At 45.3% G+C, this 15,923-nt stretch overlaps 1 protein-coding gene across 24 annotated transcripts in view; it reads right to left on the bottom strand.

Moving 5' to 3' along the window:
- Positions 1-15,923, bottom strand: part of PAX2 (paired box 2) — a 154,000-nt gene that overhangs the window by 52,457 nt on the left and 85,620 nt on the right. For 10 of the 24 annotated variants that reach the window (XM_053387947.1, XM_053387941.1, XM_053387952.1 and 7 more), the window contains one exon: positions 3,745-3,891. The exons of the other annotated variants lie outside the window; for them this stretch is intronic. In XM_053387947.1, coding sequence (XP_053243922.1) covers positions 3,745-3,891 — 147 coding nt within the window. The remainder of the gene's footprint in view (positions 1-3,744; positions 3,892-15,923) is intronic. 24 annotated transcript variants of the gene reach the window in all.

The raw sequence follows: 15,923 nt of genomic DNA, 5'->3' as shown, positions 1-15,923 counted from the left end.
CACAATGTAGACTAGAAATACGTACAGCTACGCGCCCAGGATCGAGGGTGTCATTCGCGGAGGATATAAATGTCAAATATTCCCCAAATTGGAACGCACGCCCTGCATCCACTGATAAGGATTTGATCAGCAGCTGGCAGTGCAAACCTATGCATGTCTACTCAAAAGTAAGCCCCATGGTCTTCAATGAGGCTTTTATTCCCTAGTAAGTGTTTTTAGGCTTTCTTTTGGGGGATTGGCGCATTTTCCACGGTCCGTGGATAAATAAATGCGTACTTAATGAAGCACATGAAATAATGCAAATATGAGCTTGACAAAAGGAGAGCGGCACCATGTAATGAAGTGTATAAGCATCTCAATGAAGATCGTTTGTAAATAATACGCAGACTGCCTATATGTTAAAGACTGCAGAATGAATCTGCAAACTCAGTGCAAGGAGTATTAAAAAAAAGCGCCTGAGGTATGGCTGGCTGGCACAAGGCAGTAAGTTGCTCAGGGGAGCCGCGCCAGAGAAGGAAGTTACAGAATACCAAATGAGAGCCTACTGGCTTCCAAGATCGCCTCATCCCGATCTTGGCTGACCTGAAACACTTCACTTTTTGGCCTGCCATAGCACCACAGAAATCTGACCGGCAGTTCTCTCTGGAGAGAGAAAGGTGATGACACCTCACTGCAGTTTAAGAAGAGATAAATTTGAATTGAGTTCAGCTTTTATTTCTTTAATCGGATTGCAGATTTTTGAACTCAGAATGCCAAGTTTCGACTGAAAATTGAGGCAGGTGAATTCCAATTTTGACGGAGAAGTTTATGAACCTGCAGCTTGAGCCTCGCTGAGAGTCACCCCAGCAGGGCCCGATTCTGCCGTTGCCCTACAGCTGTCGAATAATCTTCCTGACAATGCACCACATTGGAAGAGTTCAGTCAGCAATGTAAAATCTTCTTTAAAAGGGTTTAGGGACTAAGATGAAGCGTTCTTATTGAAATGGATGTTTTGTTTTTAACTTGCTGTTTTGTTCTGTTTATGAATTTTGTAGGCCCCTTCTTACGATTCTAAGAGTCTATGAAACTTGGCGTCATCAACACCACACTTGAAACAACCAAGCTATCCTGAAACTAATGAAACAAACAAATGAATGAATAATAAATTCAAAACTATGTTTAGCTTGTAACATATTGGGTCATGCGAAGGACACCTGGCTTGGTGTGTATGGGGAGGTGGGGGGGTATATTCAGTAAAGTAAGATACTGAGCAGAATACTAAGCTGACAAGCCCCTCCACACCAAAAGTGATCCAACTTATTTCAGGGTTGCTGCTCTGTACGCTTGCATACATTTTGTCCCGAAGTCGTAGAACAGGCCTGGCTGCCTTTCATGAATTTGGGGCACAATTCCACCTGAAAGTTCTCCCACATCAGCCTTTTTCGTGTAATACAGTCAAACCTTGGTTGTCAAACACAATTCATTCCGGAAGCCCATTCGGCTTCTGAAATGTTCGACAACTGAGGCACGGCTTCCGAATGGTTGCAGGAGCCGGTGGCTTCTGAAGGATGCAGGATGTTCAGCTTCCGAAAAACGTTCAAAAACCAGAGCATTTACTTCCGGGTTTTCGGGGTTCGGGAGCCGGAACATTCCAAAAAGGAGGTGTTTGGGAGCAGAGGTTTGACTGTACAGTGGTACCTCGGGTTACATACGCTTCAGGTTACATATGCTTCAGGTTACAGACTCCGCTAACCCAGAAATAGTGCTTCAGGTTAAGAACTTTGCTTCAGGATGAGAACAGAAATCGTGCTCTGGCAGCACGGCGGCAGCAGGAGGCCCCATTAGCTAAAGTGGTGCTTCAGGTTAAGAACAGTTGCAGGTTCAGAACAGACCTCCAGAACGAATTAAGTACTTAACCTGAGGTACCACTGTAATGATAAAAGTTTTTTAAAAAATCAGAAGCATTTTTACTTGATATTATAGGTCAGGACATTAATAGGCAAGATGTTAAATTGTTTTAATATGCAACAACCGCGGCAAGAGTATTGTTAGCCCAGAAATGGAAACAAGAAGTACAGTGGTGCCCCGCAAGACGAATGCCTCGCAAGACGAAAAACCCGCTAGACGAAAGGGTTTTCCGTTTTGGAGGCACTTCGCAAAACGAATTTCCCTATGGGCTTCCTTCGCAAGACGAAAGCCCATAGGGAAATCTCCGGGACAGCGGGGAAGCGCAGCGCGTCTTCCCCACTGTCCTCGGACCTCCTCCGAAGGCTGGCGGCGGGAGGAGGTCTCTCCGCCCCACCGCCAGCCTTCGGAAGGCTCCTCCGAAGGCTGGCGGTGGGGCAGAGAGACCTTCTCCCCGCGCCAGCCTTCGGATGGCTGTCCTGAAGACTTGTGGTGGGAGGAGGGTTTTCCTTCCCACCGCCAACATTCAGAATGCTGTTCTGAATGTTGGCGGTGGGGAGGAAAAACCCTCCTGCCACCGCAAGCCCCGGGAACAGAGGAGAAGCGCTGCGCGCCTTCCCCTCTGTTCCCGTACCTGTCCTGAAGGCTTGCGGTGGGGAGAAAAGCCCTTCTCCGCACTGCCAGCCTGGCAAGCGGTCTCCATAGGAATGCATTAATTGATTTTCAATGCATTCCTATGGGAAACCGTGCTTCGCAAGACGAAAAACTCGCAAGAAGAAAAAACTTGCGGAACGAATTAATTTCGTCTTGCGAGGCACCACTGTAATTCCGACAAAAGAAGAATGGCAGACAAAATTAATGGACTACGCAGAATTGGACAAAATGACAGGAAGGATTCGAAACCTGCGGGACCAGAGCTTTACAGAAGATCGGAAGAAGTAGATGAATTATTTGAAGAGCAACTGTAATCAACAAATTACGCTAGTAGGACTAAGGGGAAATATACGAAGGGTTACAAAGTAGAAAAAGATAGAGATATTGGTTATGAGTTTGAAATGTAATAGGGAAGATAAGAAATGCATACTGAGAGATTAGATTGGAAAATTTTCAGGCAGGATTGATGGAAGTCAAAAAATTGAATAAGATGTAAAAGTATGTTTAATTACTGTCGAAAATGATATGTTCAAAAAACTAATAAAAATCATATATATATATATATATATATATCTATATATATATATATATATATCGTTTTATTATTTGTACCCAGCCACTCTGAGCCGCTTCCAACCTCTATAAAAACATAATTAAAACATTAAGAGCTGGTGTGCTTCCTTTCCTGCCCATAAGATAGGTAAAGGGTAAAGGGACCCCTGACCATTAGATCCAGTCGTGACCGACTCTGGGGTTGTGGCGCGCATCTCGCTTTATTGGCCGAGGGAGCCGGCGTACAGCTTCCGGGTCATGTGGCCAGCATGACTAAGCCGCTTCTGGCGAACCAGAGCAGCGCACGGAAACGCCGTTTACCTTCCCGCCGGAGCGGTACCTATTTATCTACTTGCACTTTGACGTGCTTTCGGACTGCTAGGTTGGCAGGAGCAGGGACCGAGCAACGGGAGCTCACCCCGTCGCGGGGATTCGAACCGCTGACCTTCTGATCGGCAAGTCCTAGGCTCTGTGGTTTAACCCACAGTGCCACCTGCGTCCCTGCCCATAAGATACACAGTGGTATATTGCCGGCCCATGAACGAGAATGCTCCTCTGTCCCACGCCCCACAAAGCTTTCTTCCCCAGTAGTAGCAGCAGCAGGAGAATCAGCAAAGCTGTTTGCCTTTGCCACCTGCAGTAAAATAGGCTCACCCCCTAGGCGTCCATCAAGGTGGAGCTCTGTTGAAAGGAACAGGCATCCCCTGGGGTCAATCGCCCCGCAGGCTTTAGGGTGGAATCCTGTCTGGCTTCCCGGCCCCATTTGTGGCGGTAGGGCCAGCCTCCTGCAGCATCCATCCTCTACCAAAACAGAAGATTTCGTTAGCTTAAAGGACACAAGCGTGGCAAAAGAAAAAAAGGGGGGGGGAGAGAAGGGTGGGTGGGGAAAGGGAGAAAGAAAAAAAAGAGATTACCTTGCATGCAGTTCCTAACTATGCTTGTTTAGAGAAACTGCTTGCATTTATGAAGGCTTTGGTGCGGAAAGCTGGGTTGCAAATGACTGCATCGGAACGACAGTAAAAGCCATTAATTTCCTGTTATGTTATCCGGTGTTGGGGGCTTTATTAATTTAATTTTACACTGTCGAACAACAGCGAGCGCTGACACCACCACACTCAGAGGGCTCTCTCTCTCCCCCCCCCCTTCATAGCTGCGCTGGCCTGACATGCAAATCAACGCTATTATGGGAACCAATGAAGTCTAAGGGGGCTGGCAAAACGCAGCCGTCCCTCCTCCCATGAAACTCACCAGTTGTTTACACACACACACACACACACACACACACACACACACACGGCCAGAAGCAGCCATAATGCACACAGCCAGCCTCGCTATTGTCACATCCTCACTGCCTCCTTACTGGCTTGGCCTCCTCTTCTCCCAAATTTGCTCTGCTCTGCGCAACGCCTGCCTGCTTTCAAAAAGCTCTCTTCTCTCCCATCTAACCTACCACTCCAAATAACAAAATAATAATAATAATAGTAATAATAATAATAATAATAATAATTTATTATTTATACCCCGCCCATCTGGCTGAGTTTCCCCAGCCACTCTGGGCAGCTTCCAATCAAATTTTAAAAACAAAACAGCATTAAATATTAAAAACTTTCCTAAACAGGGCTGCCTTCAGATGTCTTTTAAAGAGAAGATAGCTGCTTATTTCCTTCACATCTGGTGGGAGGGCGTTCCACAGGGCGGGCGCCACTACCAAGAAGGCCCCCTGTCTGGTTCCCTGTAACCTCACTTCTCGCAATGAGGGAACCGCCAAAAGGATCTCAGTGTCTGGGCTGAACGATGGGGGTGGAGACGCTCCTTCAGGTATACAGGTATACAAATCTGCTGCCGCCCCCCGCCACATCCTTCAATTTACTGCACAACTTCATCTCTTCCAGACTACCCATTCATTTCAAAATGCTTTTTCTGAATCATCCGCATCCCAGCAGCAAGAAGCTGATGGCACCTGCCTCCTTCTTGATGTGACACATGCCTTCCTTACAGAGCCCTTGCCTGTGATATGTATGCAAAAGAATTTGAACACCTATGGGAAATGCTAAAAAAGTGCTCTTTGTTTTTGGCACTATCAAGGTTACGTGGTGCTTTGCAGAAAGGCCGGTTCATTTGTGCACTGGCGTTTAGGAGATGTCTTCTTAGTGTAAATATTGCTTAAGGACGACGAGGCAGGAAGGCAAACCCAGCGTAGGACAAAATGCAGTCGTATCATTTGCTGTTATGATGCAACCTAGGATTTTCCTTGGAAAGTTTCCATGTGCAACAGTATGAAGTCAGACAAGTTTCCCTGGGTATCCTATGAACTGGAATTTCACTAGCTCAGATAACAATACTTTGCATATGATTCTGTTCCAAAGAGGGCAAATGTGTGCGTTCACATGAATTAGGGAGCAATCCTCTTTCTGGAAAACATTTTGGCAGAACATGCTCTTGAGAAAGCACTCTGCTTGTTCATTGGGAGTTTGGGCATTACAGTGGTGCCTCGCAAGACGAAATTAATTCATTCCGCAAGTTTTTTCTTCTTGCGAGTTTTTCGTCTTGCAAAGCACGGTTTCCCATAGGAATGCATTGAAAATCAATCAATGCATTCCTATGGAAACCACCTTCAGACCAGGTCCGGGGACAGTCTGTCCCCCGACCTCTTCTGAAGGCTGGGGGGGGGGGACAAGGGCTTTTCTTCCCACCGCCAGCCTTCAGAAGGCTGTTCTGAAGGCTGGCGGTGGGAAGAAAAGCCCTTCTCCCCACCTCCCACCCCGCAAGCTCCGGGGACAGGAGGGCTTTCCTCCCGACCGCCAGCATTTTAAAAGCCCCCAGGACAGCGGAGACTCTTCTGACTCTTCTGAACTCTTCTGAAGGCCGGAGGGGGGCGAAAGGCTTTGCTCCCCACCACCAGCATTTAAAAGAGGTCCCCGGAGATTTCCCTATGGGCTTTCTTCTTGCGAAGCAAGCCCATAGGGAAATTCGTCTTGCAGAACGACTCAAAAACGGAAAACTCTTTCGTCTTGCGAGTTTTTCGTTTTGCGAGGCGTTCGTCTTGCGAGGCACCACTGTAAATGAAATGGTTGCATTCTGTCCTGCACTGTGTTGCCTTCTTCCTGGCCTCTGAATCTCCCCTCTCTGCCCCTGGAACTTTGACTGCATTTTATATTGGGGAATTCTCTTATACAATGCAACTTACACAAGTTCATATCCCTATTCTTCCCATTATAGAACCAAAACTGCTACCAGCCCCAAGCTCCATGTTTTGCACATCAATATTGCAGGTAAGAACGCCTCTTTGCATATAGCGTACCCTCAAGTCCACTGATAGCGGTTTCTCCCACTGTTGCAACCCATTGATCTCTCTCTCTCTCTCATTCTCTGTCATCGACTCCCTTCTCCTTATGTTAATTTCCATCACATTGGGAGGCATCTTTTTGAGATGATCAGTGCTTCAGCATATACATGGTCAGTGGCAATCTCACCCCCTCAACACACACAACACCTGGGACTCAGCTCCATTAGTTTTTTAAAAAAAAGTGTTTTGAATGCGTTATAGACATGCAACACCAGATGGCACTGTAAAGCAAAAAAAATTCTTTAGCAATTTTCCATAGCGGTTCTTTTTATAATGATTTAATTTCTGACTTATTTATAGCGTTTTTTCCCCTGTGTGTAGATCTACCCCTGGACTATTCATCCCTCCTCCCCCAGAAGAGGAAGGCAAGTATTCTCTGGGCTTATACTTACCCAAACCCATTGATGTGGGACATACATCAATACACACACATATTTCTCTCACACACACACTCTTTCACACACACACACACACACACACACACACACACACACTTATGTTTGCTATCTGGTTCTCCTACGACCAGTACATATTTCATCTGCACATTTCATTCAGTCATTAAACAGATATATTTTAAAATGAAATGCCTGTTGAATACACTTTGTTGGGAGTTTGTTTGAGTGTGGGGGTGCACAGAACCACAGACCCACTAGCTGCACCAGTAGAAATTCCTTCCTACAGCTACAAGCTGAGATATCCCACCAAATTATTATTATTATTATTATTATTATTATTATTATTATTATTACCCCGCCCATCTGGCTGGGTTTCCCCAGCCACTCTGGGCGGCTCCCAACAGAATATTAAAAACATGATAAAACATCAAACATTTAAAACTTCCCTAAACAGGGCTGCCTTCAGATGTCTTCTAAACATTAGATAGTTGTTTATTTCTTTGACATCAAATCCCACACCCTCAATCTTTGCCAAAGGCCCGAAACACATCAGGGCCAATTTTACATAACCACTTTTGGGGTTTATTTCCCCTAAAAGAAGAGTCGTCTTTTGTCTGCTTGGACAGAACATGGCTGTATTTTGGATCAGTTGCATGCGTAGGTTCTTGACCATTCGTCATAAGAGAAGCTTCTAGCAGTCACGCAATGAGTTTTCACACATTCAGCCTAGGCAAGTAAAATGTTTGCCCAACTGGAACAAGTGCAGCTGAAATGAATTTGCTCCCCAAAAAGCATCCTCAAAGTCCACACGCGCCCATTGGGATGCTGTGCATTCTGCCCTGCGAAAGCTTGTGTGCATTGGCTACCTTTATGTGGCAAATGATAAAATTTTATTTCTGTAATTTATATCGCACAGCTGGTGTTTTGAAGTGTTTGATCAGCGGCGAACAGCTGTATTTAATATTTGGCAACCGACCCGCAATGGCATATCACAGTGGTTTTGACATTTCAACCTTTAGGCAGCGTTTTCAGACGTTTGCTAAAGAACCTCTTTGTGCCTGCCAGACGGTTTGCAGGCATATTCGAGGCGGGTGCACAGCCAGTTTGCACAAGCCAATGTTAGGCTTCATCATCGCCCATTATTCCCTACGTGCATGTCCTAAAACAAATCCATCACTCCTCAGAAGCTGCTCATTGCAGATGGAGATCTTAAGCAGTAGGCAAACTGCCTTTCAACTCTTCTAACCAAGAAGCCCTGACAAATCTCCAAAGGACTCACGGGTAAATTATGCACGATAGTTATTTGATGGTTCATTTGCAACACTATTTGACGTTAGGTAGTGTTGCGCAGAACCAAAACTGACATGCCTGCTGTGGAAAACCTCCTAGGCTAAGATCTCCATGATAGGCTTGCCTAGTGATATGTCTCTGCCCCCATAATACCCTAGGAGTGTTTTAAAACAGCTGATGTCATTTGATAGGTAACATTCAATGGCAATTAGTATTTTACAGCTGGCATCTTGTGAGATTTCACATTTGGAGTTTTCCGAAACAAACAAAAGCCTAATTTAACCCTTAATCAGCTTTTTAAAATAATAATAATAATAATAATAATAATAATAATAATAATAATAATAATAAAATAATAATAATAATAATAATAATAATAATAATAATAATAATAATAATAATAATAATTATTATTTACTTATACCCTGCCCATCTGGCTGGGTTTCCCCAGCCACTCTGGGCGGCTTCCAACAAAACACTAAAATACAATAACCTATTAAACATAAAAAGCTTCCCTAAACAGGGCTGCCTTTAGATGTCTTCTAAAAGTTTGGTAGTTATTTTTCTCTTTATTTTTCTCTCCCACATCTGGTGGGAGGGCGTTCCACAGGGCGGGGGCCACTACCGAGAAGGCCCTCTGCCTGGTTCCCTGTAACTTGGCTTCTCGCAGCAAGGGAACCGCCAGAAGGCCCTCGGCACTGGACCTCAGTGTCCAGGCAGAATGATGGAGGTGGAGATGCTCCTTCAGGTATACTGGACCGAGGCCGTTTAGGGCTTTAAAGGTCAGCACCAACACTTGGAATTGTGCTCGGAAACATACTGGGAGCCAATGTAGGTCTTTCAAGATAGGCATTATATGGTCTCGGCGGCCGCTCCCAGTCACCAGTCTAGCTGCCGCATTCTGGATTAGTTGTAGTTTCCGGGTCACTTTCAAAGGTAGCCCCACATAGAGCGCATTGCAGTAGTCCAAGTGAGAGATAACCAAATAGTTTATTGAGCTGATCCTCTGGGAATCATTGTTCAGATAGGATAAAGATAAAGGTAAAGGGACCCCTGACCATTAGGTCCAGTCGTGGCCGACTCTGGGGTTGTGGTGCTCATATCACTTTATTGGCCGAGGGAGCCAGCGTACAGCTTCCGGGTCGTGTGGCCAGCATGACTAAGCCGCTTCTGGCGAACCAGAGCAGCGCATGGAAACGCCATTTACCTTCCCACCAGAGCGGTACCTATTTATCTACTTGCACTTTGACGTGCTTTTGAACTGCTAGGTTGGCAGGAGCAGGGACCGAGCAACAGGAGCTCACCCCGTCGCGGGGATTCGAACCGCCGACCTTCTGATCGGCACGCCCTAGGCTCTGTATTTTAACCCACAGCGCCACCTGCGTAAATGATGCAAATCTGTATCCATTGTCCTGATCCCCCAGTCGCAATGCTCCTACCCTTGTTCATCAGGGCCATGGGATGCGCAGGGAGTTTAAACAACAGCAGGAGTTCAAACAGCCCATGACAGGAAGTAATAAGATGCTTCCTGCTTCTTAGGCTGCATACAAATTATAACTTCAAAGCACATTCCCCCCCCTCAAAGAATACTGGGCGCTGTAGTTTGTTAACTGTTGTTGGGAATTATAACTGTCTTTCTACTTTTGATGAGGGTAACCTAAACTTACATAATAAAGGATTTATTATACCTGTGGTTTTCGGCCAGTGTGCCATGGCTGATGGTCGGGGTGCCGTGGGCAACACTGGCCTCCGTCCCTCTTTCCTTCCCTCCATCCTCTGAAGCCTCTTGTGTCTCTGCCTCCCAAAGGCTTGTGTGGCTGTTTGTTGCAGCAACCCTGGCTACAAGCTCCGCAGGTGAATGGTGCCTCTGGAGCTGGCCAGGGGGTGCTGGTTGACAGCAGCTGAGGCAGCCTCGGAAGAAGCAAGCAAGCAAGGGATGGACCCCAGTTCACCAGCCCTTGCTTTTCGGAATGGACAGACAAGTCCTAGCCCTCTGTGGGGCAGTGTGAGAAGGCAGCTCTCTTTGGGGCAGTGGGGGTCAGCTCAGAGGCCAGGGGCAGCAGCAGCAGCTGCCCGGGGGACTTCCAAGGAGAGGGGAGAGGAGAGGAGAAGAGGCTGAGGGAACACTCCCCAAGGGAGGTGTTTGAAAAAGGGCGAGAAGATGTCAGCTCTGCAGGCCAAGGGGTGACATTACTGGGCTCCTGAGCCCCACAGGGGTGCCGCAAAAAGAAGGTAGTTGGCCAAGGGAGCCGTGGACTCAAAAAGGTTGAAAACCTCTGTATTATACATTTGTTGACAGCAGCTAGAATGACTCTTAAGCTTTTCTTGAAAGTTTTATGCAGGGCTAATATTAAAACTCAGCATACTAAGGTTTGGGATATCGCCCTTCTGGGAAAATGAACATACAAATTGAGAATCACCAGAGGCCTATGTAAAACGGATAATTCTGTACCAGTTTTGGTTTGACTTTATCTCCTTGGTAGGTAAGGAGGAATACGGGGAAGAACCGCCACCTGCTTTTGAAGAAAATTACTAATACTTTAACACAGAATGTAAGCTTAAGCTTAATATTGTGATAAGTTTCCCTTGACATGGTAGGGTGTCTGATTTCTTTAGTATTTATGATTATTGAATTCAGCATGTGTGCCTCTTTTACAGTTCTAAGTACTATTTTCCAAGATATCATACGCCTTTGGTTTGTTTAATTTGCTTTATTCAAAGATTTTTTGTTATCATACGTTTCACAGTTTGTTTTTAATACAGTGACTGCTTGCTTGTTAATATACTGTAACTATATTTTTTTGTATATTTGTAACTCTGTGATGGGCAAACTGCAGCAGCTAAAACATTATTCACAGCAGCTGCATCAAGCGTTCACTAAACGAAACACAATTTTTTTGCTACTTTATAACTTCCGTTTAGAGTTCAGCCTAAAGGAAACAAAAAGGTGTGTGTGTGTGTGTGTGTGTGTGTGTGTGTGTGTGTGTGTGTATGCGTATGCATGCTTCAAGGGTTGTGTGGAAAGAGTAAGGGAATTAAAAGCTCACAAGTGGCATTTCTTTATCATAAGTTAGTTCCCCCTAAAGCTGAAACGAACTGGGCATCACATAAGAACCTCTGTGAATTCTGAAGCTGAATATTCCTCAGATACTTAAATATTTGCTGAACAGTAATTGAATATTTGATATCTATATCTGACACCCAGCAATCTCTTATTTCATTATTTGACAGTATTTGAGGGCTGGCACAGAATGGTGTTTCATGTCTGACAGTATTTAAAAATTGGGACACGGTAGTATATTTGACAGTTCACAGCTTCGGAGATTGTCCTGCCAAAAATCAAAACGATCAAGGGATGACAAGAAGATTAAAGCACTCCCCTTTTCAATTTTGGAGGTGTGCTTCTGCGCTCACCACCCAAACCTGAGTTTGGAATTTGAAATTCCAAAACCGAAGGCCGAAAGCATCGCTTGTGCATTTGTGAATGTTCACCTCAGCTCTACTTCCTCATCTTTATAAGTCACTGTGAGCAAGTTGTTCTTTCCTCTGCATCACCACACAGCCTCCCATTTCTCTCCAGCTCAATGTTGGGCGATGTCACCTTGTCTCCTCTGTGAGTTGGAGGAGAATCAAACCCTATGGAAAGCTGGTGGAGGAGCTTTGATGCCTGCCCTGCCGCAGAGCTGATTTGCTCTTCAGTCACCAAGTTAGATTAAAATGCCACCTCGTTTTTTTTGTGTGGTGGGCTGGAGCAGAGCGCCAGTTCTCAGGGTATATATAGACGGGGAGATTATCGCTGGACCTGAGACAACTGCTGAGCAGCTCCTGGAAAAGGAAGCCCCCTGCTGCTGCTTTTTGTAAAGGTTGGGATTTCTGAGCCTGCCGTTGTGGAGAGCTGTCAAGGTCAGCAGGTTTGGGTTCACTGAACGGTCAGGATGGTTTGAATTACTGGTGCTGTCTGCTGATTCCGCCACTGATTGCTCCCTGCTCTGGAGCACCGGCGGTGACAAGATGCCGTCCGTGTCATGCGCCGAGACGGCAGCATGACCCTTGGGGACAGGTTTTCCGTGGTAGGGAGGCTGGGTGCTATGAAAAATCAGGGTGGGGGCAAGGATGGAAAATAGCACCCTGTGCTTTGACTTGGGGTGCGGAGGGTGGCTTTGACTGGGGACCTGAAACGATGCTTTGCTGCTTCCAAATCTCTGCCCCCCACCCTTAAAGAGCCCCTTATTTGATAATAATAATAATAAATAATAATAATAATAATAATAATAATAATAATAATAATAATAATAATATATTATTTGTACCCCGCCCATCTGGCTGGGTTTCCCCAGCCACTCTGGGCGGCTTCCACAGAGACCAAAAATACACTAAAATGTCAGGCTTCATCTTGATCTTATGTGGACAGGAACCACATCTCGAGCTGGAAAGGACGGAGATTACCCATAATTCCTAGAGATAACCAAATCCGAAAGCTACCATATTTTTTGCTCTATAAGACACACTTTTCCCCTCCTAAAAAGTAGGGGGAAATGTGTGTGCGTCTTATGGAGCGAATGCAGGCAGCGCAGCTATCCCAGAAGCCAGAACAGCAAGAGGCATCACTGCGCAGCGCTCCCTCTCGCTGTTCTAGCTTCTGGCTTAGCTGCGCGAAGCCTCCTCAAGGAAGGGAGAGCCTTCATCCCGCTGCCCTGAGAAGGCTTCTCCCTCAGGGCTCGCTGTGCAGAGCTCCCTCTCACTGTTCTGGCTTCTGGGATAGCCCCTCTGTCCCTTCCCCCACCTCCTGGAAAAGCCTGCAAGCGCCGTACACATGCTCCACACGGCTCGTGAAAGGGAGTGCTGAGCAGAGCCTGGGATGCATACAGGCTCTGCTCAGCGCTCCCTTTAAAGAATATTTTTTTCTTGCATTCCCCCTCTAAAAAATAGGTGCGTCTTATGGTCAGGTGCGTCTTATGGAGCGAAAAAGACGGTGCTTTGATGGCTCACCTAGCACTCTGCCAACTTATCTGTCTATCCCTGGATCCTGTCCTGGTCACAGCCCCAAACTATGTGCAATATTGCAGTGCCTAGCAATTCATCCTGAAGCTAGATGATGAGCGTATCCAAGAAGAGAGTCATTGTGGCCAAGACAGGTACACTTTCTACAACTGTAGACTTAGACCAGGGATGTACTTCTAACTCTAGCCTTCCTTTTAACTTATTTTTACCATTAGTTCATTAATTCTTACTCACCCACTCATATGTACATAGTTAAGCCCTCCCTCCCAACACCCTTCGGACATTCTGCTTTTTGGTATGGCTTCTTGCCCTCCAGGTGAGGCCTGGGTGGCAGGTGCCTTGTGATGACTCGAGAGGATAGCTCACCTGCAAGGGCATCGATGCCTAACTCCACCCCTTTGAGCATCTTCCCTCATGGTTTTGCCCCGACTTTGCCACTCCATGGCAGCTTGGCTGCTCCTCTGGGGACTGGGGGAGGGAGGAAAAGTCCAGGTGGCTCTAATAATGTCAGCGATGAGGTCACATGACCACCTTGCGAGCATCAGACCCAAATCGTCTAGGTGTGCAGGCCACAGCAGCAAATATCCACAGGTGGGGGTAAATGCTTAGCCAGGAATCTTTCACAACCGGGGCTCTCTACCACCCGTCCTAGTGCCAGCTGCCAATCTGATCGGATTTTGTTTATTTTACAGACATACAGGGCCAAGTTTGCTCACTGCTCTGTAAGCACCCTGTCTGCTCATAATGCATCGGCCATTTTAGATACAGATAGTCAGATCTACAGACTGTGCAGAGCCTACATGACATACCCTCCAACATTTCTCCAATGAAAAATAGAGACAACTTATTTAATAAAATAATAATAATAATAAATAATAATAATAACAATAATAATATTTATACCCTGCCCATTTGACAGCCACTCTGGGCTGCTTCCAACAGATATAAAGAAATCATAAAACATTAAAAAAATTCCCTATACAGGGCTGCCTTCAGAAGTCTTCTGAAGGTGGTATAGTTACTTATCTCCTTGGCTCACATGACTCCATACCCTCCAACATTTCTCCAATGAAAATAGGGACGTGCCCCATACTCTCCAACATTTCTCTGATGAAAATAGGGAAAGCAGGACTTTCCGGGATGAAATCAGAAACTGGGGCAGCTTCTGTAAATCCAGGGCTGTCCCTGGAAAACAGGGACGCTTGGAGGGTCTGAGAACACACCCACCTGCCCTGTCATTGGCTTAAGGGAGGTCAAGGTCTTAGAGAAGACAAAAAGCCCAGTAAAACAACGCAGGGACCAGGAGTGTTCCAGCAACCAGGGAAGGTGAGAGATTGGTTACATTATCATCAAATAAATGAAGTGTTTAAATTAGACAGTAAAATAGGCTTCCAGGTGGAAAAATCAAAATTAGAGACTGAACTGTTAGAATCCAGTACTAAGAATTTGTCAAAAATGTATGATCTGCTGCTGAAATGGAATACACAAGATGAAATGGTAAAATCAAGTATGATTAAATGGGCTCAGGACATTGGTCATAACATTATGTTCGCTGATTGGGAAAAGTTGTGGACCACCGGGTTGAAGTTTACGGCGTGTAACGCCTTAAGAGAAAATATAATGAAAATGATTTATAGGTGGTACATAACCCCAGTCAAGCTTGCAAAGATCTACCATTTGCCTGATAATAAATGTTGGAAATGTAAAGAAAAGGAAGGTACTTTTTTCCACCTCTGGTGGACGTGCCCGAAGATTAAGGCATTCTGGGAAATGATTTATAATGAACTGAAAAAGGTATTTAAATATACTTTCCCCAAGAAACCAGAGGCCTTTCTCTTGGGTATTGTCGGCCAGGGGGTGTTAAAGACAGATACAATTTTTTTTATGTATGCTACAACAGCAGCTAGAATACTTATTGCAAAGTACTGGAAGACACAGGATCTACCCACACTGGAAGAATGGCAGATGAAGGTGATGGACTACATGGGTTTGGCAGAAATGACGAGCAGAATCCGAGACCAGGGAAGAGAAGCGGCGGAAGAGGAATGGAAGAAGTTTAAGGATTATTTAAAGAAATACTATAAAATTAAAGACAGTTAGAATGATGTTGGGCTCAAAATAAATGGTTACTATTAGTAATGGTTAAGATAGAGAGAATAAGGATGATTAACATAAATTTATAATAAAATAAGGGAAGATTCGCTGAATAACTGTAAGAACTTGGAATACAGAAACGGGAAGCAAGAGGAAGTCGAGGAAGTAAGGTTTAAGAAATTAGGACATGAAATGGTACTTGTTTTTTTGTTCTGTTAATGTTTGTTGTTTGTTTTTCTATGTTTTGTTTGTGTTAATATAAAAATTGTTTAATAAAAAATATTATATAAAAAAAAAAGGAGTGTTCCAGCAACCGTCTCCTCCGCCCCAGTTCTTCACAGCCCCCTCCCCTCCTTCACTTTCTGCCACAACGTGCTGGATGGAGAAGCCTGCCTGGCTCCTAGAGTCTTGCTGGTTTACATTAATGAGATACATAAAGCTTAATCCAGCGGTGGCCTGAGCAGTTCTACAAAAGGAAGTAATAGCAGCCTGCCATGAGCAGTGTCGCTCAGGTAATTGGTTTATCTATCTGGAAGCAGGGGTAGCAATCTCCACCCAGACAGACTAGTAGTAAAGTCTCTTCCTTAAGGCTATTTCCTTTGTCTTTTCAATTGCTTTGCACATCCATGTGAGAGAGGGAGGGAGAGAGAGAGAGAGAGAAAAGAGAGGGGGGGAATGTTAATTTGTGAATTAATGGCTTTTCTCAG

Source organism: Podarcis raffonei, chromosome 5 (assembly GCF_027172205.1).
Source record: "Podarcis raffonei isolate rPodRaf1 chromosome 5, rPodRaf1.pri, whole genome shotgun sequence".
In the NCBI taxonomy this organism is placed as follows: domain Eukaryota; kingdom Metazoa; phylum Chordata; class Lepidosauria; order Squamata; family Lacertidae; genus Podarcis; species Podarcis raffonei.
This window is presented reverse-complemented; position numbering and strand designations above follow the sequence as displayed.